The sequence below is a fragment of the Nerophis ophidion genome, linkage group LG08 (genome assembly GCF_033978795.1).
Source record: "Nerophis ophidion isolate RoL-2023_Sa linkage group LG08, RoL_Noph_v1.0, whole genome shotgun sequence".
NCBI classification, from domain to species: domain Eukaryota; kingdom Metazoa; phylum Chordata; class Actinopteri; order Syngnathiformes; family Syngnathidae; genus Nerophis; species Nerophis ophidion.
In genome coordinates, this window is record NC_084618.1 from 35,589,791 (window position 1) to 35,616,898 (window position 27,108).

At 40.7% G+C, this 27,108-nt stretch overlaps 1 protein-coding gene across 1 annotated transcript in view; it reads right to left on the minus strand.

Annotated features, from left to right (window-relative positions):
- grin2da (glutamate receptor, ionotropic, N-methyl D-aspartate 2D, a) overlaps nucleotides 1–27,108 on the minus strand; it is a 361,767-nt gene that overhangs the window by 110,455 nt on the left and 224,204 nt on the right. The window contains exon 7 of the mRNA XM_061908412.1: nucleotides 9,576–9,690. Within this exon, the coding sequence (XP_061764396.1) occupies nucleotides 9,576–9,690 (115 nt within the window). The remainder of the gene's footprint in view (nucleotides 1–9,575; nucleotides 9,691–27,108) is intronic.

The window sequence follows — 27,108 nt, forward strand, 5'->3', positions numbered from 1 at the left end:
GCCCACACGGACGACGCAGCACCCGGCCACCGAAAGGCGCGCCAAGAAGAGCAGCCAAAAAGGTCACGCTAGAAAGTGGCGCGACCGACTGGGACACAACGCAATATATTGAAGCAATAAATGTGTGTCAACCCTGCTACGAGGTGTCGTGCATCAAAGGTCCTTGCAACTCATGCGGTGATGGCAGGAAGGCCGTCACACTCACCTTTGTGATTTAGTTGACTTTATCGTTGGAAATGCATCTGTAGGTTATCCATACTTCTCTGTGCCATGTCTGCCTTAGCACCGCCGGTAAAATGTGCAGACACTCCGGCACTTTCAATGGGGGTCTGGCGGCAGATTTCTTTGACTTTATCGTTGGAAATGCATCTGCTTTGAGTGTCGCAGGATATCCACACAATCTTGCCATCTCTGTTGTAGCATAGCTTTTGTCGGTAAAGTGTGCGGAACAAACAACTGACCATTTCGTCGCCTTTCCCCACACCCTCGTATTTTGAACAAATTTCGTTCATTTTCTTGCCACTTTGGCATCTTTGGGCCAGTGGTGAAACTTGAATCCCTTCCTGTTAGTGTTGTTACACCCTCCGACAACACACCAACGAGGCATGATGTCTCCAAGGTTCCAGAAAATAGTCGAAAAAACTGAAAATAACAGAGCTGAGACGCGGTGTTTGTAATGTGTTTGAGAAAATGAAAATGGCGGCTTTATTACTTAGGTGACATCACGTTCTGACGTCATCGCTCCGAGAGCGATAAATAGAAAGGCGTTTAATTCGCCAAAATTCACCCATTTAGAGTTCAGAAATCGGTTAAAAAAATATATGGTCTTTTTTCTGCAACATCAAGGTATATATTGACGCTTACATAGGTCTGGTGATAATGTTCCCCTTTAAGAGCTCCATCACAGAACCCATTAAGCTCCTAAGTTTAGGTACTACTGAAATGTTTTAAATACTTGTTTATTTTGACAAATGTGATGTTTTAGACTGAAATATTGTTAATTAAAGACATTTGTTACAAACATCAAGCTATTGTGTGCTTAGATGTTAGACCCCTCCGGGTCTAACATGATATTGTGAAAGTCCAGTCCATAGCCCGGGGGTTGGCAACCCGCGGCTCTGCAGCCGCATGCGGCTCTTTAGCGCCGCCCCAGTGGCTTTCTGCAGCTTTTTCAAAAATATATGAAAAATGGAAAAAGATGAGGGGAAAAAAAAACATATTTTTTGTTGTAATATGGTTTCTGTAGGAGGACAAACATGACACAAACCTTCCTAATTGTTATAAAGCACACTGTTTACATTAAATATGCTTCACTGATTCGAGTATTTGGCGAGAGCCGTTTGGTCCTACCAATTTTGGCGGTGGTCAAAATTGGTAGGACCGTAGTTTGTTTGTTTTCATGTATAACTTTCTCCGACTTTCTAAGACGTGTTTTTTGCCACTTCTTTTTCTGTCTCATTTTGTCCACCAAACTTTTAACGTTGTGCATGAATATGCAAAGGTGAGTTTTGTTGATGTTATTGACTTGTGTGGAGTGCTAATCAGACATATTTGGTCACTGCATGACTGCAAGCTAATCCATGCTAACATGCTATTTAGGCTAGCTGTATGTACATATTGCATCATTATGCCTCATTTGTAGCTATATTTGAGCTCATTTAGTTTCCTTTAAGTCCTCAGAATTCAATTTATATCTCATGACACACAATCTGTATGTAATATGGCTTTTAATTTTTTGCGGCTCGAGACAGATTTGTTTTTGTATTTTTGGTCCAATATGGCTCTTTCAACATGTTGGGTTGCCGACCGCTGCCATAGTGGATCCAACATAACGGTGAGAGTGAAACCGAAAATAGGCGTTGCACATTTACCTGAGATTTTGGATAGAAACACAAGAGAATAGGAGATAATAAAGAACATCATGTTCCTCCCTTTGAGCATATTTCAATATATATTCTTATGTTTCCATATGTTCTTGTGGTTGTTTGGATGTATGCTTTGACTTTGTCCCAATCCGATATTCATTGGGAAAAATCGGACAGCTTGCATCTGAACCAGGGGGTGGGGTCCTCTCCAAGGTTTCTCATAGTCATTGTCACCGACGTCCCACTGGGGTGAGTTTTTCCTTGCTCTTTTGTGGGCTCTGTACCGCGGATGTCGTTGTGGCTTGTGCTGCCCTTTGAGATACTTGTGATTTAGGGCTATATAGATAAACATTTATTGATTAATTGATTGATTTGTGTCGAAAACCGCTCATGTTGGTGTGAGCAGGGGCTTTACTCGTTTGCATCGCGTGATCCAAACGCAGTGCGATTCTCTTTCCTCATTTCAGAGACGTAACAACAACAATATGAGCTTACATAAAAACAATTAGTTGTGTAAAAGGAACAATCTATGCTTCAATAAGGTAGAGCGAGCATAAAAGATGAGTAAGCGCAATAAGACTTACAGCGCAATCAAGAGCGGCTGACAAAGTAATAAAGTGGCACATAAAAAAAGGAGACGGAAAAACCGAAGACGGAAAAAAGGTAAAAATAAGTCAACTTTGCTCGGCAGTCAAACGGTGGAATTTGAATTTGGTTGGTGTGCTAACATTTCTTGGTATGCGAGTCCCGCTCGGAGGCAAAAAGTGTGAGGTCAGCGGGTCGGCTGGTTTGATCATTCATGTTGACAGACGAATAAAGGTTGCCGCCAAAATAACATCAGCTCAGTCGAAGAAAGGTTCTTCTCTGATTGGACTGCAGGAGGTCATTAGAACTTGACTGTGTGTCGTCCTTTTGTCTAAAAGTGCATTGATGTAACTAAATGTGGAATCAATTCTCCATGTTTTTTTCTCAGGAAGTGAACCAAATATTTGTATTTGATGTGACACAGAGAAGGTGTAGTTCATTTGGTTTGGACCGCTACTTGTTCGCCCTCACTTATTCACATTAAAAGATTATACCGCACTTGGAGCCTCATTTACAAAGATTGCTGGGTAAAAGTTGTGTTAACAGGGGTGAAGTGTTTGTACGGAACCTTCACTGCAAACTTTAGTATTTACAGAAAAATTCTGTGCTGAGAAAATAGTGTATTCCTACGCACTATTTCAACCATGTGGAGACTGTTTCGGATATTTTTAAAAGAGTCAGCTGACACCAGGGATGCCCAATGGATTATTGTAAATAAGTTATCTCATTTTATTCAAATATGATTGTTTTGTGCATTGAGTAGACAAGTAGAAAGGAAACTTGGTGTTAGATTGAATTTAGGTTGACCTACCCACTTAAAGGAGGAATTTGCAGATGGGTCAGAGCAATGCAGGAAGTTGCTAATCCTTTTATTGCTATGTATTTGCCTGTGTTTAGTTATCAGCACAGGGGTTAGGTATCCCACACAGCTGTAAATCCCCCTCCCTGAGCGCAGCTGTGTGTGTGTGCTTGTACTGTAAGGGCTTCCCTAAATGAATTAAAAAGGCGAGGAGACTGGAGAAAGTAAGTTGGGAGCCTGTAACTGACAACTGGCTCCAGTTTCTCTCCTCGTACGAGAAAAGCAATCACTGGTTTGTCTTCTATTCTCTGTTTTTGTGTCTTTATAATGTCTCATGGTATTTGACCCTGACAGGTGTCACCATGAAATACAGCTCAAACTCACATAAAAAACACATAAGTACCGTAGCAAAACATGCTGTATATTTCATTGTTCTGTATAAGTGTTCCTTCAAAGGCCTACTGAAATGAGATTTTCTTATTCAAACAGGGATAGCATGTCCATTCTATGTGTCATACTTGAACATTTTGCGATATTGCCATATTTTTGCTGAAAGGATTTAGTAGAGAACATCCACGATAAAGTTTGCAACTTTCGGTGTTAAGAGAAAAGCCCTGCCTCTACCGGAAGTCGCAGATGATGACGTCACAAGTGTGGGGGCTCCTCACTTATTCACATTGATTTTAATGGGAGCCTCCAACAAAAAGTGCTTTTCGGACAGAGAAAACGACAATTTCCCCATTAATTTAAGCGAGGATGAAAGATTCGTGTTTGAGGATATTGAAAGCAACGGACTAGAAACAAAAAAAAAAAAACAGTTGAAAAAAAAACGCGATTGCATTGGGACGGATTCTGATGTTTTTAGAGACATTTACTAGGATAATTCTGGGAAATCCCTTATCTTTCTATTGTGTTGCTAGTGTTTTAGTGAGTTTAATAGTACCTGATAGTCGAAGGGGTGTTTCCACGGGTGTCTTGACATCAATGTCTCAGGGGAGTTGACGACAGCTATTGATGGAACAAGCTCAGCTTTTCTCCGGTAAGAAGCGACTTTTTAACCACAATTTTCTCACCGAAACCTGCTGGTTGACATTCTGTCGTGATTCATGTTGGCTTGACCGCGCTCTGATCCATAGTAAACTTTCACCTCCAAGAATTTTAAACAAGGAATCCCCGTGTGTTTGTGTGGCTAAAGGCTAAAGCTTCCCAACTCCATCTTTCTACTGTGACTTCTCCAATATTATTGAACAAATTGCAAAAGATTCAGCAACACAGATGTCCAAAATACTGTAATTATGCTGTTAAAGCAGACGACTTTTAGCTGTGTGTGCGCAGCGCTCATACTCTTTAAAAACCCGTGACGTCTTGCGTACACGTCATCATTACACAACGTTTTCAAGACGAAACTCTCGGGAAATTTAAAATTGCAATTTAGTAAACTAAAAAGGCCGTATTGGCATGTGTTGCAATGTTAATATTTCATCAGTGATATATAAACTATCAGACTGCGTGGTGGGTAGTAGTGGGTTTCAATGGGCGTTTAATTGTGGATATAACTGTCTATTCATTTTTTGGAGCCCAAAAATCAAAATGTAGATTATTTTCTGGACTATAAAATGCCAGTTTATTCCCAAGCACTGAACCCTGCCATTTATAGAAAGGTGGGGTTTAAGTAACTGCTCAAACTCGAAGTGTTTACAAAGTACAAAGAAGAAGAATCTTAAAAAAACATCATGAATCTTATTAAAAACTTGAACATCTTATTCATCCTTTATGAGATGAATAAGATGTTAGTCTTAAACTGGAAGTTTATCTAACGAACAGGAAACAATACGTGAAGCCAGGCGAACACACTTCTACAATGCTAAATATATCCTGTGGTGTACCTCAGGGATCAATACTAGGACCTAAATTATTCAATCTCTATATAAATTACATTTGTAAAGTTACAAGAGATTTAAAGTTTGTATTATTTGCGGATGATACAAGAGCGTTTTGTTCAGGAGAGAACACACAGAAGATAATACAAATAATAACAGAAGAAATGAACAAATTAAAAAAAAAATGGTTTGAAAAAAACAGACTATCATTGAATCTCAGTAAAACTAAAATAATGCTATTTGGTAACAGTAGAAGAGAAAGCCAAACACAAATACAAATAGACGGAATAGAAACAGAAAGAGTAAATTAAACTACATTACTAGGTATAATGATTGATGATGAATTGAACTGGAAATGTCATGTAAAAAATATACAACATAAAGTAGCAAGAAACACGTCAATAATAAATAAAGCCAAATATGTTGTAGACCAAAAATCACTTTGTATTCTATACTGCTCACTAGTGTTACCATATCTGAGTTACTGTGGATAAATATGAAGAAATAATTACAAAAGTACACTTCATTCACTAAAAGTGTAACAACGAAGATCAGTTAGAATAATACATAATGTTGGATATAGAGAACATAAAAACCCTTTATCTATTGAGTCAAAGATATAGAAATTCCACGACATAGTGGATTTGCAAACGGATAAAATTATACACCAAGCAAACTATAACCTGCTTCCCAAGAATATACAACAATTATTCTCAACAAAAGAGGAGAAATATAATCTTAGAGAAAAATGTAATTTGAAACATTTGGACGCACGTGCAACACTTAAAACCTTCAGTATATCAGCATGTGGAATTAAATTATGGAATGGATTAAGCATAGCAATCAAACAATGTACTAATATGATCCACTTCAAGAAACTCTTCAAACTGGAAGTGTTCACAGAGTACAAAAAAGAAGAACCTTGATAAACATTCTGAATTCATTCACCCATTCATTCTTTCATTCTCAAAATAATTTTATTTATCTCATAGTGTGGAATAAAACTTACTTCAGCAATTATTTCTTATTTTTTTTTTTTGTGACTATTAATAGAGTAGATTGTGAATACATTGAGAACAGGAAGTGAACAAAAGTTTTAGCAACTGTTATGTAAAGAAAAGGGGTATGATTAAATAAGCTCTGCTTCTTCCTACTCCTTTATGAACATGTTGAAAAGAGAAACTGGAAATTGTGATGTATTATGTTGTATGTTTGCATGTTCCAAATAAACTCAAACTCAAACTCAATTCGCTGCAGGTGTGATTTATAATGAGAAAGGTGCATACAAGTGTGTGCAGTATGTTTTTATGAACAAAATGTTGTTGTGCGTGTGTACATTATGAGGTTTGTGCTTATACACAATGTTTTGTAAATAGGAGCCTGTAGATACAATGTAAATAAACCTACATGTGAAAACTGTGTGGCATAACAATTTGTATCTCCGAGGATGTGTCGGGCAAAATCACAGCTTGAGGTAAGATATAAAGTATTTATTTAACGAATAAAAGGCTAAAGAACAAAAACACTGGTGCTAACAGAAAGGTAAACAAATGGCGCTAGCATGGAGGCTAGGAATATGAACAGAAACACTATACTTGGCACGAAGGCACAAAAAAGGGAAAAACAAAACAACTAGCATGAAAGCTAAGAATAAAATAAAACTTAGCGTGGAAGCTAGCGAGAAAGAGCATGAAAAAACAAGTCATCAGCAGTTGCGTGAAAGCAAACTCGAGTCCGACAATGGATGACGAAAAGGGGCGAACTTAAATAAGGGAGGTGATAACGAGAAACAGGTGCGCGTAGAAAGCAAGGGGCAGGTGAACTAATAATCTACTAATAAGCTAGCACCAAGTCCAAGTCCACGGCTAGCAACAAGTCCAAGTCCACGGCTAGCACCAAGTCCAAGTCCAAGCCTAGCACCAAGACCAAGTCCAAGGCTAGCACCAAGTCTATGCCAAGTTCCAATGCCTGCACCATGCCAATCTCCAGTGCCTGCATCACGCCAAGCTCCAGTGCTTGCACCACGCCGGGACCCAGTGCCTGCACTACGTCGGGCCCCAGTGCGTGCACCATGACGGGCCCCAGTGCCTACACCACAACAGGTACCATTGCCTGCACCACGACAAGCTCCAGTGCCGCCAGTGCCTGCACCACGCCGGACCCCAGTGCCTGCACCACGCCAGGCCCTAGTGCCTGCTCCACAAGAGGTACCATTACTTGCTCCAGTGCCTGCACCACGCCAAGCTCCAGTGCCTACACCACACCGGGCTCCAGTGCCTGCTCCACAACAGGTACCATTGCCTGCACCACGCCACCAAGCTCCAGTGCCGCCAGTAGCAGCTCCACGCCGCCAAGCTCAAGTACCGCCAGTAGCAGCACCACGCCAAGACCCGCCGCCTGACGCACCACGCCTAGCTTCTCTGCCTGCCACGATGACGACGCGTCCGCCTCCTCCTCAGCCACGGATGTGGCCGCTACATGGTCGTCCGCCACGCCAAGTGCGCCGACCTCCTCGTCGGCCACGGATGTGGCCCTTCCCGGGTCGCCCACCTCGTCAGGTGCAGCGGGACGCGTCGCCGTCACCTGGTCTGGCGGCCCACTGCCATTACCCCCTCCCGCCCTCCCATGACTCTTGATCATAGATTTTTTTGGGCATCTGTGATCTGTCCTTAACTCTGTCATGTCTGTGTGATTGTTTTTTTTTTGGACACTCAGTTCCCTTTTTTGTAATTCCTGATTTGTTTTGTTACCATGACAACTCATTAGTTTTCACCTCTCCTCATGCCTTGCACATGTTTTCCCTGATTATGTCACTGCTATTTAAGCTGTCTGTTTCTTTGTCCTGGCAACATCACCCTCGGTCACCTCCTGCACCATGATATCCATGCTGCTTTTTTCTCATACCCATGTCTCAGTCACAGTAAGTGTTTTCGTTATTCATGCCATAGTGCAAGTTTTTGTTTTCTTTAGCCAAGTTTGTTATCCGCCATTGTGCGCGCCTTTTGTTTGCTTTCTTTTATTGTACTTTGTTAATATTAAAATAAATTATGTACTTACATTCACGTCTTGCCCGTGCCAACTTTCCTTTGCCTCGGGAAAACAAACCACCTCATAGTCTTAGTCTTGACACAAAAACTAAGACGCCTGTGTAGTGTGCAGCAAAACAACCAAACAGTCATGAAGGGCGAACAACGTTAAAAGTCTTTAACTTAAATATGGCAAAAACAAACAATCGCAACTTGTCATGACTTGTGAGTAGCGAAAAAAGCAACCACCCCGAGTTCACAGTGACATGTGCTTAAACAAGAACGCATTTGTGGCGGAAGCAGGTGGAGCCACTAATCATGAAAAGAAACCAAGTGTAAAAAAAAATGCTTAATGTTCCTAACAACAGGAAACGTAACTAAGGGAGGTTTTGGCGCTCTAACAATTTAAAGAACAAACCACAAACAGACAGGCTCAGTAGTGACGGATCATGACAAAACTTTGCACTCTACGCATGGTCAAAATTGTGTGTAGAAATATGTAACCGTTTCCATATATAATCTTTCTATTATGACCAACATTTGTGGTATAAGTTACGTACTCAACATTCTTTGCAAATGAGGGCCCTGGTCTGCCAGAGAATAAGAAGACAAAGCAGGAGTTAGTGACCTTGTCTTTATATTCAGAAAACAATATGACCAATCGATAAATACGTTTTCAAGAAAGCGACACATCTATTAAAATATTATATATGCTACGGAGGGGTCGCATGTTAATGCGCAGATCGTTTCCCCAAGACGGAACCCTGGAGGCAGTGTGCAGGTAAGACAATGATTTATTCTCTGTATAAATCAGTCACGAATACAAAAATGCAGGTAAATACAAATAAACAGAAAAGTGTGCCGATTGTACGGGAAGCTATGGCAAAGGTGACGGAAAAGATTACAATCGAAAACAAGAAACAAGAATCATTGAACGTGACTGTTGGGTGAAGCAAACAAAACAGCCAGACTGAGTGTGGTGAAAAGCAGGGATAGATAGCTCTCTGATTAGTGTCTGGCAGCAGGTGAGTATCAGGTGAGGCAGGTGAAAATAATCAGCACCCATGGCAACCAAGAAAACACAAACCCCGGGGTGCTGAAACAGAACTAAGGGAGTCTTTAACTACACAAAAACATGATCCGTGCAACGGATCATGACAATATAGGACTAAGAATATTGTGAATATTCTAATTGCATGTGGATGTTAAGAAGTCTTGTCGTGAAGAGAATATGAACGCTAACTGGAATGAGTGTGCATGCAAACGTGGTCAATGTTTGGAAAAGAGGGTGTCGACCTTGACAGATGGAACGCTGAACTGCCAGTTGGCTAACGAGACTGATAAGCCGCATCGTGTGTGGGAGAGTAAGATGGAGGGCAAACTGCAAGGTGAAACATGCGCTCTGCTATTTAGCACTGACCTCTTCCCATCCTCGCCCATTGTTGTAGGAGATGACGTCGAGCAGCGGGTTGGACAGGTAGCCGTCGTTGTTGAAGGAGTAGTCCCGACCCCCGATGGAGATGTTGGTGAAGTACCTGGTGGGGCCGACATGAAGATACCGTAAGACAGTGGTTCTCAAATGGGGGTATGCGTTCCCCTGGGGGTACTTGAAGGTATGCCAAGGCGTACGTGAGGTTTTAAAAAATATTCTAAAAATAGCAACGATTCAAAAATCTTCTATAAAAATATTTATTGAATAATACTTCAACAAAATATGAATGTAAGTTCATAAACTGTGAAAAGAAATGCAACAATACAATATTCAGTGTTGACAGCTAGATTTTTTGTGGACATGTTCCATAAAAATTGATGTTAAAGATTTATTTTTTCGTGAAAAAATGTTTAGAATTAAGTTCATGAATCCAGATGGATCTCTATTACAATCCCCAAAGAGGGCACTTTAAGTTGATGATTACTTCTATGTGTAGAAATATTTACTTATAATTGAATTACTTGTTTATTATTCAAGTTGTTTTGTTATTTTTATATATTTTTATCCAAATAGTTCAAGAAAGACCACCAAAAATGAACAATATTTTGCGGCATAGCTTGGTTGGCAGAGTGGCCGTGCCAGCAACTTGAGGGTTGCAGGTTCGATTCCCACTTGTGCCATCCTAGTCACTGCCGTTGTGTCCTTGGGCAAGACACTTTACCCACCTGCTCCCAGTGCCACCCAGACTGGTTTAAATGTAACTTAGATATTGGGTGTCACTATGTAAAGCGCTTTGAGTCACTTGAGAAAAGCGCCATATAAATATAATTCACTTCACAATTCACTTCACTGTTATACAATTTAATAAATCAGAAACTAATGACATAGTGCTGTATTTTACTTCTTTATCTCTTTTTTTCAACCAAAAAGGATTTGCGCTGATTAGGGGGCACTTGAATTAAAAAAATGTTCACATGGGGTACATCGCTGAAAAAAGGTTGAAAACCACTGCCGTAAGAAATGATGGGAATCATTTAAAAGTTTGCTGCGGTAAAGAACAAACTGATACCGTTAAAACTTTAACATCACATTTCATTTTCCGTTCCACACAAACTGGACCTGGATGGATCGCCCCCTGGTGGCCTGTTAGCTGCAACTGAGCTCGTTACAGTCGCTTCATTAGATCAATGATTGTTTGCTTCCTGGCATCACTTCGGGTGCTCACTTAGTTTGTTCGTTAGCCAAGTGTCATATTTGTTTGTTAACAATGGGACTTAATGCGAGGTCTGGCATTTAATTGGTCCATTATCTACTAACACACACACACTGGACCACGCAGGCACTTACACGGGTGCATTTCACACACACACACACACACACACACACACACACACACACACACACACACACACACACACGCACGCACACACACACACACACACATACACACACACACACACGCAGTGTTAAAATCAATGTGAGAGTGTGAGATTTATGTGTGAACACACGCAAGCAGTGAGAGTTCCGATAAGCAATTGAGTGAAAAGAACAAAAGACGCTCGTGTTGTTTCAGTCGAGGGACCTGAGGACAATAAGTCAGTAATTAAATAGGATGACAAGGAAGGAAAGATCAAACAGAAGCCAGTCGTCAAATCAGTTATTGCAGGAGCAAACATTAGAGACGGTTGTAGGGGAATCCTTTTCTGTTGACATGCGGGCAAAGTGCTTGTGCGGACAAGATAAAGAAGACAATTGTCCAACATGCAGCACTATCCTTTTGTGCAATCATGGGCAGGACGGAAGGAAGAAGATGGATGGCGGCGGAAAAGTTGCAGAGCTGTGATGATGCTCCACTCTGTTTCACTCAATCCACCTTAAAAGCACCTGAGAGAAAACATCCTAATGAAAGAAAAGTGACTAGAAAGCCACCAGGACTGAAGGAATGATGAGTCGCCTTCAAAAGAAGAGTCCACCTATTTAATTGGTGAACGTTTTTATCTGTTAAGTCCTTGGCGAGGCGACAACTCGCTAAGATGGACAATTACAATGCAGGAGTGGAGAAGACAAAGACAAATATTTGCTGTTGACTACAAACGAGCACCATGTTTGCATTTTAACAGGATTTGCTCTCAATACGAAGGTCCTGAGTAGTCCTGAGTTCAATCCCGGACTCGGGATCTTTCTGTGTGGAGTTTGCATGTTCTCCCCGTGAATGCGTGGGTTCCCTCCGGGTACTCTGGCATCCTCCCACTTCCAAAGACATGCACCTGGGGAAAGGTTGATTGGCAACACTAAATTGGCCCTAGTGTGTGAATCTTAGTGTGAATGTTGTCTGTCTATCTGTGTTGGCGCTGCGATGAGGTGGCGACTTGTCCAGGGTGTACCCCTGCCTTCCGCCCGAATGCAGCTGAGATAGGCTCCAGCTCCCCCCGCCAAGCGGTAGACAATGGATGGATGGATGTTGTAACTTATCGAAAAGAAGCCTGTAGAACAGGGGTCGGGAACCTTTTAGGCTGAGAGAGCCATGAAAGCCAAATATTTTAAAATATATTTCCGTGAGAGCCATATCATATTTTTTAAACACTGAATAAAACTAAATGTGTGCATTTTTTAAGTAAGAACAACATTTTTAGAGTACAATAAGTCTTTAAGTAATTTTAATAAAATTGTTATGTATTGAACAGGTGCGGTAGAAAACGGATGAATGGATTAAAATGCATGAGAATATTTTATATTTTGAACGTTATTTTTAACAATGTGATTACCAGCGGAATTATTGATTACTTATCGTGTTAAGCAATGTCGGCTAAGATTTATCTGAGAGCCAGATGCAGACATCAAAAAAGCCATATCTGGCTCTAGAGCCATAGGTTCCCTACCCCTGCTGTAGAACATGCGTTACGAACATGGCGCTACTATTTAGAAGATCTCGGAAAATAATGCAGGTCCGAACCAAAGAAAGACTGGCAGTAGAGAGTTGTTTTGAAGGGATTTTTGGATGGAGAATGGAAAAACATTTTGGAATGTCTAAAAATTAATTTGAAAAGCTCAGTGGGTCAATGGAAGGAGCTTTAAATCCGAAGGAAAAGACTGTTTGTTCCCCAGTCGATACTCTTCCAGATGAGTATCGCTACTGTTCTGGACCAGCTTGCCAGTTGTGTGGAATTCAAAGTTATTGATCATCAGTTTGGAGCATGAAGAGGTGAGTGTATGCTTTTTTTTTTTGCTTTGTAATATACAGCAGTCTCTTAACCAATGAGCCCAGAGCACCCCCTACAGGGTCTACTAACATATATCTGTTTCTCAGCTGTGGTTTATATGGGCCGCAACGGTAAGTCGTTGTAATACACTTTTGTACCACTTGTGGCAGTAATGACAATATCAAACAAACAGAAGAAGTCTGGAGCTAAAGTCATAGAGAAGTTTCTTAATCACAGAAAATATGACTAATGTGGTGAAGCTCTGTTTTCATTAGTACTTCCTTTTTTATTTATCAATTTATTTAAGAACCATATTCTTGTTGTATTTTTTTTAGCACTGCGTAACTGTATGTAAACATATTGTTCATCAGTTTTTATGTGTCCCTTAATTTGCAGTATATTTGATTAGTATTTATTTTTGTAAACAGCCGGATCTAAGCCTCGATAATAACCTTTGTGATTAACACTTGCTTTCATACCATTTGACAAAGTTGTGCAGTTTAAGTAGGTTAGATATAGTTAGTCAATATGATTAAAATCAAGAATAAGATTACTAATTCAGTGTTAGCATTTGCGTGGGCCTCCGAAGTGGAAAAGTTCGACCCCGAGGTCAAAAAGGTTAAGAAACCCTGATAAACAGTACATGCTTCATTATCGTTAATGTCATTCCTATTTCATTCGGGAGGGACAAGTGTTAGAAAATGGATCTATGGATGGAGTCCAAATGAAGCGGTATACTTTATTTCGTAAGTCTTAAATAAATCTTTGTTTATTTTTTTTCTCCCATCAATGCACTGTGACCGTACACCCACTCCAGAGATCTGGTTTGCAATCGCATGATCTAAGTGTGTTAGTCCAGTTTCTCGACAGCCAAACATGATCAGATTAAGGTGTTTCCACGGGTTGTAGGATGCTTCTTTAGAGCCGAACTATTTGAGAAATCAGACTAATTTAGTGCAATGAAACATAATCAGTTTACTGGTGGTGGGGGGCGGGTTTTCAGTAGAAGGAAAACAAATATCTACACTGTGGGAGTGGTCACAGAGCCATTGTTTCAGCCTGAAGATATGTATAGGTGGCCCCCCTTAAAAAATTAAATGTTTAACTGCTGCAGGGTCTGCGCTGAGAAACACTGAAAATAACAAAATGAACAGTTCATATATCTAATAATTTAATGTCCATGTGTTGCTGAGAGTAAGATATTTTTATCAATTTTTTTTGCGTATTTTGACCTCCATTCGACCATCCTCTTCATCAACGGTAAAGTGGGGGGATGGTAAGCAGCACCAAGTTCCTGGGGGTGCAGATAACTGACAATATGACCTGGTCCCTGGTGTTGTAAAAAGAGCTCAGCAGCGCATGCACTTTTTGCATGGGATGGAAAGAGCACAGCCCCCCCCCCATTCTCCCCGCATTCTACAGAGGCACTATAGAGAGCCTACTGACCAACTGCATCTCAGTCTGAACTGGAGCCTGCAGTGCCTCAAACTGGACATTTCTGCAGAGATTGGTGAGGACGGTGGAAAAGATCATCAGGAATCCTCTTCCTTCTATGCTGGAGATCGCAAAAAGTCATGAAGTCATGAAGTTCCTTTCCATAGAAGTAGACTTATTTGAAAACCTTTACACAGACAAAACTGTTCTCATCTGGGTTTTATGCTCCCGATTCCGATCATCAATGTGTAAAATCGTCTGATACTGATTACATGTAGTAACTGTTATTTGTTTAATGTATTCACGTTGAGTGCTATTGACAATATTAATATTATATTTAAACTAGTTCCTTATTTTTCTTTTTTTTTTTTTTTTTACATACAATTGTTAAGCAAACAAAGTCAATAGCACACAATAACTAAACAAAAGCAAAAACTACTATTACTCATTGAAATCCTTTGGTTTTTGCCTGCAAGGCGGTACTGGACCCTATTTCGTGAATTTGAAAACATGAACAAAAACTACAACAACAACAACAACAAAAATTTGGACAAAGAAAAAAAAATATCGTTCCAAACCGGGGGTCAGCAACCCATAGCTCTAGAGCTGCATGCTGCTCTTTGGCGCCGCAGTAGTGGCTCTCTTGACCTCTTTAAGAGATGAAAATATATATTTTCTGTAGGAGAAGAAACATGACACAAACCTTTCTAATTGTTAGAAATCCAACTGTTCGTATGAAACATTCTTCACTGATGAGAGTATTGGGCAAGCAATGTTTTGTCCTACTAATTTCAGTGATCCTTGAACTCCTCGTAGTTTGTTTACATGTTCAAATTTTTTGTGCATGTTTTGTTTAGCCTCATCCTCCAGTGATATTACTACATGTAAGAACTGCGGTTTATTTTTCGCAAATTAAGAATAAATATATGTATTTATATTCCTATTTTAGGGCAACCTAAAGTTATATTTATTAGGGGACACTTTCTCAAATTCACAATTGCTCCTTTAGCAGCAGACACAGGCTCATGCAGTTTAAACTAATTCATCGTTTTTATTACTCCAAAGTCTAATTACACATATGTTATCCTGATACATCTCCACTTTGTGTAAAATGTAAATCTGCTGAAGGATCACTGTCTCATTCGTTTTGGGAATGTCCAATTATTCAATCATTTTGGTCCAGCATGTTCTTCTTTTACTCGGGGTTATATCAGAGAAAACGTGTCCTTGACAGGAATATAATCTTGTACGGGTGGTCTTCAGAAACATAAAAACTTCCAAAATGTATTACAGCTGTGTTGCTTCTCGGGACGGTCTTGGCCAAAAGACTCGGGGACGGCGTGGTGAGGTTGGGAGAGTGACTGTGCCAGCAACCTGAGAGTTCCTGGTTCGTTACTCAGCTTCTACCAACCTTGTCACGTCCGTTGTGTCCTTGAGCAAGACACTGCACCCTAGCACCTCATGGGTTGTGGTTAGCACCTTGCATGGCAGCTCCCGCCATCAGTGTGTGAACGTGTGTGTGAATGGGTGAATGTGGAAATAGTATCAAAGTGCTTTGAGTACCCAGAAGGTAGAAAAGCGCTAGACCATTTACCATTTACTCTTTCTCAAACAGTGGAAAACCCCATCTGCACCCAACTTCATGAACTGGTTAAACGAACTTGTGAATGTGATGACTCTTGAAAAAATAAGATTTATAAACTCTACAAATATGAATAAATGGCAACTAACCTGGAAACATTTACTGACATATATTGAATCATGAATCATGAATCATGGGCAGTTCGGTGGTACAGGGGTTAGTGCGTCTGCCTCACAATACGAAGGTCCTGAGTAGTCCTGGGTTCAATCCCAGGCTCGGGATTTTTCTGTGTGGAGTTTGCATGTCGTCCCCGTGACTGCGTGGGTTCCCTCCGGGTACTCCGGCTTCCTTCCACTTCCAAAGATATGCTCCTGGGGATAGGTTGATTGGCAACACTAAATGGGCCCTAGTGTGTGAATGTGAGTGTGAATGTTGTCTGTCTATCTGTGTTGGCCCTGTGATGAGGTAGTGACTTGTCCAGGGTGTACACCGTCTTCCGCCCGATTGTAGCTGAGCTAGGCACCAGCGCCCCCCGCAACCCCAAAGGAAATAAGCGGTAGAAAATGGATGGATATTGAATCATAACTTACAGACATTGAAAAAAAAAATGCCATATCTTTTTTGTAGTTGTATTAATTTTTTATTACTGTTATTATTTTTTGTATTGATCCCACACTACTATTGCTTTTTTGTGTCACTTATGATATGGTTTTGTCATGGTTTACTTGCTTTTTTTTCGTTACTTTTTATATTGTATCTGATCAAGCCCTGTGATTTTCTTCTTCTTTTTTAGGTGTGAACGGTGGAGAGGTCCTCGGGAGGTGACCTTGTGATCACTTCCTGAGGATCCTTGATGCCGAGGAATATTAATCCATCTTGCTATGGTCTGGATAGCCTGCTGATCCTGAGCCAGAGTGGGATGGATGGATATATATACAATATCTGGGTATTTTTTCTGATAATGTCTACGCCGTAAACCTTGAGTTGTTAAAGTTCAAGTGCACCTCTCTCCTCAAGTGTGTGTGAGAGTGTGTAGGAGTGGACATGCGGCTGTATGAAGGGTTTGCGTGAGCAAAGTATAACTGTCAAATGTGATTTTAGCTGTAAAATTAAATAAAATATATTTGTAAAAAAAAAAAAAAAAATCAGTAGATTCCAGCTTTGACAATAGTTTGCCGCATGCTAAGGTTACACCAATCGATGCCAACAAGTCTGATCGCTCACCAGTCAAACCCAGTGCAGTTCGACTTTTCTGGCATTTGGTTTTCTTGGAAATCGGACAACAAATGTGACTCTTTGCCACAATGGCATTTTACTGTAAAAAATAAGCAAAGCAAATTGGGAAATTTGAAGATCGTTTTTGTTGTGTGTCCAACTTTAGTGATAGTAACACTACAGGGGTCTAGAACAGTTAGCTAGCGATGCAGTAACACACCAAAAGGGTCCAATGATAGCTTCTGTAACTCTGAATATGTTTGTAAGTGTTAAAGGCCTACTGAAAGGAGATTTTCTTATTCAAACGGGGATAGCAGGGCCATTCTATGTGTCATACTTGATCTTTTCGCGATATTGCCATATTTTTGCTGAAAGGATTTAGTAGAGAACATCCACGATAAAGTTCGCAACTTTTGGTGCTGATAAAAAGCCTCGCCTTTACCGGAAGTCGCAGACGATGACGTCACAAGGGTGAGGGCTCCTCACGTCCTCACATTGTTTATAATGGGAGCCTCCAGCAGCAAGAGCTATTCGAACTGAGAAAACGACAATTTCCCCATTAATTTGAGCGAGGATGAAAGATTTGTGGATGATGATATTGATAGCGAAGGACTAGAAAAAAAAAAAAGTAAAAAAAAAAGGCGATTGCATTGTGAGCGATTCAGATGTTTTTAGACACATTTACTAGGATAATTATGGGAAATGTCTTATCTTTCTATTGTGTTGCTAGTGTTTTAGTGAGATTAAATAGTACCTGATAGTCGGAGGGGTGTGTCCACGGGTGTGTTGAGGCCAGTGTCTGAGGGAAGTCGACGGCAGATACAAGGACGGCGCAAACTCCACTGATCTCAACCTTTTTTCAGTGATGTACCCACTGTGAACATTTTTCTAATTCAAGTACCCCCTAATCAGAGCAAAGCATTTTTGGTTGAAAAAAAGAGATAAACAAGTAAAATACAGCACTATATCATCAGTTTCTGATTTATTAAATTGTACAACAGTGCAAAATATTGTTCATTTGTAGTGGTCTTTCTTGAACTTTAAAAAAAAAAAAAGATATAAAAAAAACTAAAAACTTGTTGAAAAATAAACAAGTGATTCAATTATAAATACAGATTTCTACACATAGAAGTAATCATCAACTTAAAGTGCCCTCTTTGTGGATTGTAATAGAGATCCATCTGGATTCATCAACTTAATTCTAAACATTTCTTTACAAAAAAAGAAATCTTTAACATCAATATTTATGGAACATGTCCACAAAAAATCTAGCTGTCAACGCTGAATATTGCATTGCTGAATTTCCTTTCACAGTTTATGAACTTACATTCATATTTTGTTGAAGTATTATTCAATAAATATATTTATTAAGGATTTTTGAATTGTTGCTATTTTTAGAATATTTTAAAAAAATCTCACGTACCCCTTGGCATACCTTCAAGTACCCCCAGGGGTAGGCGTACCCCCATTTGAAAACCACTGCATTAAAGGACTAAATGTAAGTACGAAAAGTGGGCTGATTGTGATGCAGTCTTAGCCAGCATTTATGTTCACTGTATTTGACTTTTGCTAAAATATGTTGCCGAGCAACCATTGGCATCAACTCTTGATGCTGAGTGATTGTCAGGCATGGACATGGATGGTGTGTGCTCCTTCGACGCAGCGGGATTACAGGACGAGCCAGGCGTGAATTCATGTAAATGATTTATTAAATAAACAAACAAACTACAAAAAGGCAAACCAAGGACACGCTCTGTGGCGGGTAAAAATCTATACTCTACTTAAAACAAAACAGCACAATTGCATGACTATATACAAACAAAACAAAACTAGCACAGTGGCATAAATACAAAAACTTAAAAGGCATGGAACTGTGGACGAGGACGTGAAGGTTTGAACAGAATGGGTAGGGTGCGTGCGCATGTGAGAAGATCCCAGGACGGAGACAGGAAAAAGAGTGACTTAAATAGTGCTGATCATTAGTGAAAACAGGTGTGAGGCTGAGAACAGGGACGTGACAGGTGAAAACTAATGAGTTGGCATGGAAGCAAACAAAACCAGGAAGTGCACAACGTGACTGAATGTCCTAAATCAAAAACATTACATGACAAAACAAAACATGATCTATAGGTGTGACGGTGAAGTGACAACTAGCGAATAAACATACATCTCAATTGGGTTTGTTTCTCTTCTAAAAATAAAAATAATAATAAAACTACTCTCTTTTTTGTGCAAAAGGAGACTGTTGATCATTTTATTCATTAACGTTAATGCACTGCTCATACGGGATGTGTGTGTTTGTGTGTGTGTGTGTGTGTGTGTGTGTGTGTGTGTGTGTGTGTGTTTGTCTGTGTGTGTGTGTCAGTCGGCTTCTTTCCAGCCAAGACTTCAGTGTCACCATGACAACTTCTTTAAAAGTCTACCACAGAAAGAGAGCAGCTTGGGGGGAGGCGGGGCTAGAAGGTGTGTAATGTGATGGAGAGAAAATGGTTGTTAGGGGAGCTTGAATGATCGACAAGCATTTTGGACTTCTCTCCCTGGTCCAATGTACGTTTGTAAAATGACAGGAAAAAAAGTATTCCAAATCTTCATTCCTGCCGTGGGGGCTAGGTATAATAAAATATTCCTCTTCTCTATGAAAGAACAAGACTGCTACATGTTTTATAAGCGGAACAACCAAAGACTTTTAACTTAGTAAAGAAAACTGAGCTATGCTTAACACATTCGAGAGCCGACAGAGAACAAAAAGCCGTCCTCCATTGTTGGCACTTTACAGTGGGACTGGCCACAAGGAGTTGTCTTGGTGAGCAGATCAATAATAGGCAGATCAATGGATATCCGTTTATTCAGTAACGCATTATTTTTTTTGCTGCGTGTTGTTTGACTATATGTATGATGACTGTTAAAGTATGTTAACTTTTAAAGTCTGGCCCCTGACATGCACACACATGAGACACACTGGACAACCCAAAATATAATGTAAAATTATTTGTCACCGATTCTTTTCATAATTTTTTCTGGTCAGAATTTCTAGGTACAGTCAAGACATTGAGGGTATCTGGTTTGGTGGCTGCAGGATTAGGTGTCTGCTTTCTGCAGATGATTTGATCCTGATGGCTTCATCTGGCCAGGATCTTCAGCTCTTGCTGGATTGTTCGTAGCCGAGTGTGAAGCGGCTAGGATGAGAATCAGCACCTCGAAGTCCGAGTCCATGGTTCTCGCCTTAAAAAGGGTGGAGTGCCATCTCCGGGTTGGGAAAGAGATCTTGCCCCAGGTGGAGGAGTTCAAGTACCTCTTAGTCTTGTTCACGAGTGAGGGAGCGGATCGGTGCAGCGTCTTCAGTATTGCGGACGCTGTATCGATACGTTGTAGTGAAGAAGGAGCTGAGTTGGAAGGCAAAGCGCTCAATTTACCGGTCAATCTACGTTCCCATCCTCACCTATGGTCATGAGCTTTGGGTTATGACCGAAAGGACAAGATCACGGGTACAAGCGGCCAAAATGTATTTCCTCCGCTCTATCCCTTAGAGCTAGGGTTCTGTCATCCGGGGGAGCTCAAAGTAAAGCCGCTGCTCCTCCACATCGAGAGGAGCCGGATGAGGTGGTGTAGCTCGGAAGAGTAGCGCTACTTGGCATTCTGGGTATTTGTTCTTTTGTGTTTATTTTGTGTTACGGTGAAGATGTTCTCCCGAAATGTGTTCGTCATTCTTTTTTGATGTGGGTTCACAATATGGCGCATATTTGTAACAGTCTTAAATTTGTTTGTACAGTATGTCTTTCAACCAGTACAGTGTATTAAACGAAGCCTTACACAATATGCGTCGCAGTCGGCTCGCTGCTTGTCTGGTAAATGAGCAAATGTGACGAAAAGTTGTCCGAGGACGACAAGTGCAGTACCGTCATGGCACGCCCCAAAAATGCTTGTCCAGTCGATATCAGGACCACCCTTTGCGAGGGTCACAGGAAGTCCCTCGTGAAGATTGGCAAGTATGTTGCTAGGTTGGTATAGCCATTCAAAGAAGGTGAATCCATTTTTCACGTAGTTTCTACATACAGTGGCACCCTGGTAAATTGAGTTTGAGACCCCTGATCTTAATAATTCAGAAAAAATCTGTAAAATAATGGTATTTTTCTGTGGAACTGCCAGCATTGTCACTTCATTAAAGTTGGTTGATCGTAATAAATTGGAACAACTCTGTAGAAAAAAGGTATTTTTCTGCAGAACTGTTTGCATTGTCACTTTATTAAAGGTGGTTGATCTTAACAATTTAGTAAAAATCTGTAAAATTACCATATTTTTCCACAAAACGTTTAATGAAATTTTCTGTAAATATAATATTTTTGATCATTATTTGGTTTACAGTGTTTTACTTTAATTTTATGGTTTTCGTTTGGCAGCCGTAGCTGCCAGTAGATTACCGTTTTTTTACAGAATTTTTTTTACAGTGTAGGCCTCTACATAACATCAGGACAGCTCAAGCTTCCCTTGTCATCCGTGCTGGAGCAGTTCAAGGTAGCAAAGTGCAGAGTCTTAATATCATACAGAGACTCCCAGGATGAACAAGTCAGACAAGCAGGCGTCACTACGAGATCAAAACGCAAGAAGGCAGCTGACACATCTGTTGCACAAGCTGAGAGCATATTGAGGCTACGTGACATCATAGGAACGCCATGCACAGGAACACAAGCTCTTGGAACTTCCCATGTCCAACAGTGGAGCAAGGCAGAACCCAGGGAAAGAAGAGCTATGATCCAGGAGGAAGTATGAAACCTGGAAGAGGAAGGTCAAAAATCAAGAGCAGTGGAACTAGCGTCCCAGGGAGCCCCTGGACCAAATGGGACCTCCCTAAGAGAAAGATCACGTGGCTGGATCCATGGAAGCTGGAACCATTCCGCATCTCTTTCTTGCGGAAATCAGTGTATGACACACTCCCGACCCCAACAAACTTGCACAGGTGGGGAATGAGAGAGGATCCACTATGGAAGCTTTGCGGGCAGAAGTTTATCTCGGCGCACATCCTGTTAGGGTGTAAAGCAGCACTCACAAAAGGGAGATACAGATAGCGTCGAGACAAGGTCCTCATGACACTGGCTAACACCCTGGAGTAGCAGAGATGCAAGAAACGACATCCACAAGGCAGAACAAGATCAATGCAGTTTGTGAGGGAGTGAGAAAAGCCAGCAACCCCAGCAACATCAAAGAAGAGAGTTACTGCATATGGATCGTTCTTGGGATATGAAGGTAGACCTGGGATGAATGCTGCAGTTACCCCAGGTTGTCCAGACAACCATCAGGCTGGATGCGGTGCTGTGGTCTGAAAAGGCATAGGTGATCATTCTCATAGAACTCACAGACCCATGGGAAGAAGGGTTCGAGCAAGCCTTTGAAAGGAAAAGTGACAAATACCAGGACCTTTTGAATGACTGCAGGGGAAAAGGATGACAGGAATGGCTGTTCCCGGCTGCAGAGGACTCCCTGCCCAGTCGGTATGGAGAATGCTCACAGCCTTGGGAATAATATGGAAGGAGAGAAACACAGACGCTCGCAGGATGGGAGAGGCAGCAGAGAGAGCCTCTTGCTGGTTATGGAGCAGGAGAAACGAGATGAGCTGGAAGCCAGGAGGAGGAGATAGGCATTGACTTGGACACCACTGCCGGCCCACCTGCGGTAAGTTGTTTTGGTTCAGGGTCGAAACACCCAATGATTGCTGGATACCGTCTGATGGTATCAAGTCCTCCTGGCCAAGGCTCCATTCACCGGGTGATTGAAGAGGAAAGCATCTCCGGATGTAATATAATCATAATGAATTGTGGATTGAACCAAGCAAGTCAAAAATGATTAATGGCCAATGCAGTCACATCTTATTGAATAAAGTGCAACCAACACTTTTGGTTAAAATGACAAGAAAAAACCTTTTCTGATCTCCTTTTCCTTAAAAGTACAGTAACCAACATTTTAACAGTAGATTTACCTGTTACTTTTGCTTTTGTTTTTCAACATGAAACAATACGATACTAATATCAAAAATAAAGTGCAACCTATATCTATTTCCAGTTAAATTACCAGTAATTTTAACTGCTACTTTTAGTGTTATTTTTGATGTAGAAATAATCAAATACAAAATAAAATTAAAGTAAAAAAATGAAGTACGACCAAATCTCTTCAGGTCAAAATAGCAGTGGTTTGACATGCTGCTACTCTCATTTTAATATACAGCTACAATAGCAGAGAAAAGTCACAACAAATGCAAACGCCACAACACAAAATTACATAGACGGAACAGAAGTGACAGTGGACAAGTCTCGGCGACTCACAACTCCCTAGGACGGAAAGTTGAAAAGGTGTAATGGACAAAGCTTTCAGTCATGAATAACTTTTCTTATTTTTTCAATCAGGCTAATACACTATGTCCAGGAATTGGGTCCATCACCATAACTTTCTCCGCTGTCATTTCCGTTGCATCCGTTGTGGCCAAATTTGCCAACCCACCCGAATTTTCCGGGAGACTCCGGAATTTCAGTGCCTCTCCCGAAAATCTACCAGGGCAAGCATTCTCCCGAATTTCTCCCGATTTTCAGCTGGACAACAACATTTGTGGTCTGCCTTTAGCGTCCTCCCTCACCTGAAAAGGAGACTATTATATACGTCTCCATTATCCATAGGTTCATCTATAACCCATAAAGTAGGCAAGCACAGAGCTATTTCTCAGTGTGTGTTTATTCCAGCCGGCACGTTAATACACTGACACACAACATCCGGATTCGAATCATGGATTGCTTCAAAACTACGGCAAGTAGTAATGTCCAAAATTTCCAGCCGTACAACAATATTGGGAGCGTGGCTCTCTCACCTGAAAAGGAGACTAATATATATGTCTCTGTTATCCATAGGTTTATCTTTAACCCATAACACAGTGGCCGAATGGATATAGTCACTCATGAACGGTCAGAGAAGCACAAGGCGGCGGCAACGCAGCACCGGTCACAGCCCAGTATTATGGGCCACCTTGCTAAATGGAGAACCGAGGGTGTAACATATGCCGAGACAAAGACGGCTATGCTGATAGCTGCGAGGAAAAATCCCGTTCTCATTTGCGGATGTTTTCAACAAATCCGTGAGGAATATGTTCCTGGAGTCAGAGATCGCTCGCCAGTACTCAAATGGCAGAACAAAAGCCACTGAAATAGTGAAAGGTAAATGTTTTTGTTTTTTTAAATAAGCAGAAAGTACAGTACAGTTAGTAGAACAACTGTGTTTTCATTACTGTGTACTGTACTATACATATATACATATATATATATATATATATATATATATATATATATATGTAAATAATATATATATATATATATATATAATATATATATATATATATATATATATATATATATATATATATATATATATATATATATATATATATATATACATAAGAAATACTTGAATTTCAGTGAATTATAGCTATAAATATACTCCTCCCCCTTAATCCCCCCCAATCTCCCGAATTCGGAGGTCTCAAGGTCAATTAGTGCGCGGGGAATACATATATATATATATATATATATATATATATATATATATATATATATATATATATATATATACATATATATACTGTATATATATGTACTATAAAAGCAGGACCACTTTATATATTTTCCTTTGTCTGTTTTTACTTGTGTATGCGTGTGCATGTTAATGCATATACAATATATATATATATATATATATATATATATATATATATATATATATATATATATATATATATATATATATATATATATATATATATATACAGCCCGGCCCCCGGCCAAACGGTTCTAACCCAATGCGGCCCCTGAGTCAAAAAGTTTGGGGACCCCTAATTAAAAGTGCTGAACATTATATAAAGCCTGCCGTTCTTAAATCCAATGTTTTCCTTTTTCTAGTATGCATAATATTGATTGGTTTCCTTTTAAAACATGGTTGGATCAATTTATATATATACGGCACGGCGTGGCGAACTTGGGAGAGTGGCTGTGCCAGCAATCTGAGGGTTCCTGGTTCAATCCCCACCTTCTACCATCCCAGTCACATCCGTTATAACCTTGGGCAAGACACTTCACCCTTGCTCCTGATGGGTCCTGGTTAGCTTCTTGCATGGCAGCTCCCGCCATCAGTGTGTGAATGTGTGTGTGTGTGAATGGTTGAATGTGGAAATACTGTCAAAGCGCTTCGGGCTCCTTAGAAAAGCGCTATACAGGTACAACCATTTAGAGCATATAATTACTTATCGACTACACCTCTAATATTTATTCAATAAAATGCAAAAAAAAAAAAAGTATATATTTCATTTCTCATCCCGTATTTTCTTTTTTACATTTTAGGGGGATCTGAGCTTCCACTGCAGTCTTGAAGCGATTGCCTTTGCAGCAAACGTAATACTTGCCTTTTCCTGAGCCAGCACTATTGAAAGAATATGAAGGAAGAATTCCCCACCTTGGTGTTAGTATCTCATGGTGGAGTGGTATAAACTTTTCCTTTTAGAAGTAGATGGCATGGGATCAATCCCCTGCCAGTGTTGTGTCAGGAAGTAAAATCAGTGGGGAAAAGTCCATAGTCTAATAGTCCTTGCCTTATTTTGCAATGTTTATATTTGTAATAAATATAATTTTGCACCCAAAATCAGTTATTAACAATTTGTATCATCAGTTGCATCAGTCTGTGACCTCTCGGCGCTCCGACTTTTCTACATGCAAGTAGATCCCCTACTCACTCCCCCACATCTGTGGTCCCTTCCAAGGTTTCTCTTTGTGTCTGTTAGGTTGAGTTTTTTCCTGCCTTGATGTGGGACCAGAGCTGAAAATGTTGTTGTGGCTTGTGCAGCCCTTTGAGACATTTGTTCTTAAGGGCTATATAAATAAAATGTGATTAATTGATTATTATTCAACCAAAACGTACATCAAAATAAATTCATGTTAAGTGCCCAATAGTATAAAAATCGGGACTTTCTGGGAATGCAGTGGGCCAGTCTTGACCAGAGAGTCCAGGGTTAAATTTCCATCCCAGTCCAACATTGACTGTGTCCACACTATGATGTCCTTGTGTTGTGTACCTGGATGCTCCTGCCCACACACACATACATGCACGCACGCACATGTACACACATGTACACACACACACACACACACACACACACACACACACACACACACACACGCACACACACACACACACACACACACACACACACACACACACACACACACACACACACACACACACACACAAGCACACGCACACACACACACACGCACATTCTTGTTTCACCTTCTTAAAACCTCTGAAAAATACCTACCTCTTTAGAAACACCCTTTCTAGATATATACAGATTCGTATGTACAAAGATAATAATATATACATAATAGGGGTGCAACGGTACGTGTATTTGTATTGAACAATTTCGGTACGGGGGTTTCGGTTCGGTGCGTAGGTGTACCGAACGAGTACACATGCAAGCAGCGACCGGGCTAGGACAACATGTAAAAGCCAGAGCTGGAAGACCCTCCTCCTGCTTCGTTAAGATCTCGCGTTTGGGAACACTTTGGCTGCACGATACGACAATGGAGAATGGAGGTTTGCCGACATGTTCAGCAGCTGCTTCTGACAACACATCAAACATGTGTTGCACCTTTCCTGCTTCCGGCTCCCAGACCGTAGTCGAGGAGTGCAGGGGAGACACTCCTTCCAGGGTTGATGTATTCTCGGGGGCAACACCCTTCACTCTACCTGGCAGTGGGTCTCCACACCTCCGGACTCCAGGGTAAATGAAGAGTCCGGCTGAATAGTTGCAAAACGTGGCTTTAATGAGGTCTTGCACACAGCCAATCCAACAAAACACTAGCCACTCACGCTACCGCTCCCTTACCTTGCACGCCCACACACTCACCTCACATGCTGTCACATATTAAAGGAACACACACACACACGTTACTCTCATAACACATGCAAACCCATTTGAAGCGTCACCATCGCATTCAAGCCATGGTGACGGGTCAGGCAGGGATAAAGCAATAACAAATGTTTTTATAGCAGCAGATTTAGGTAG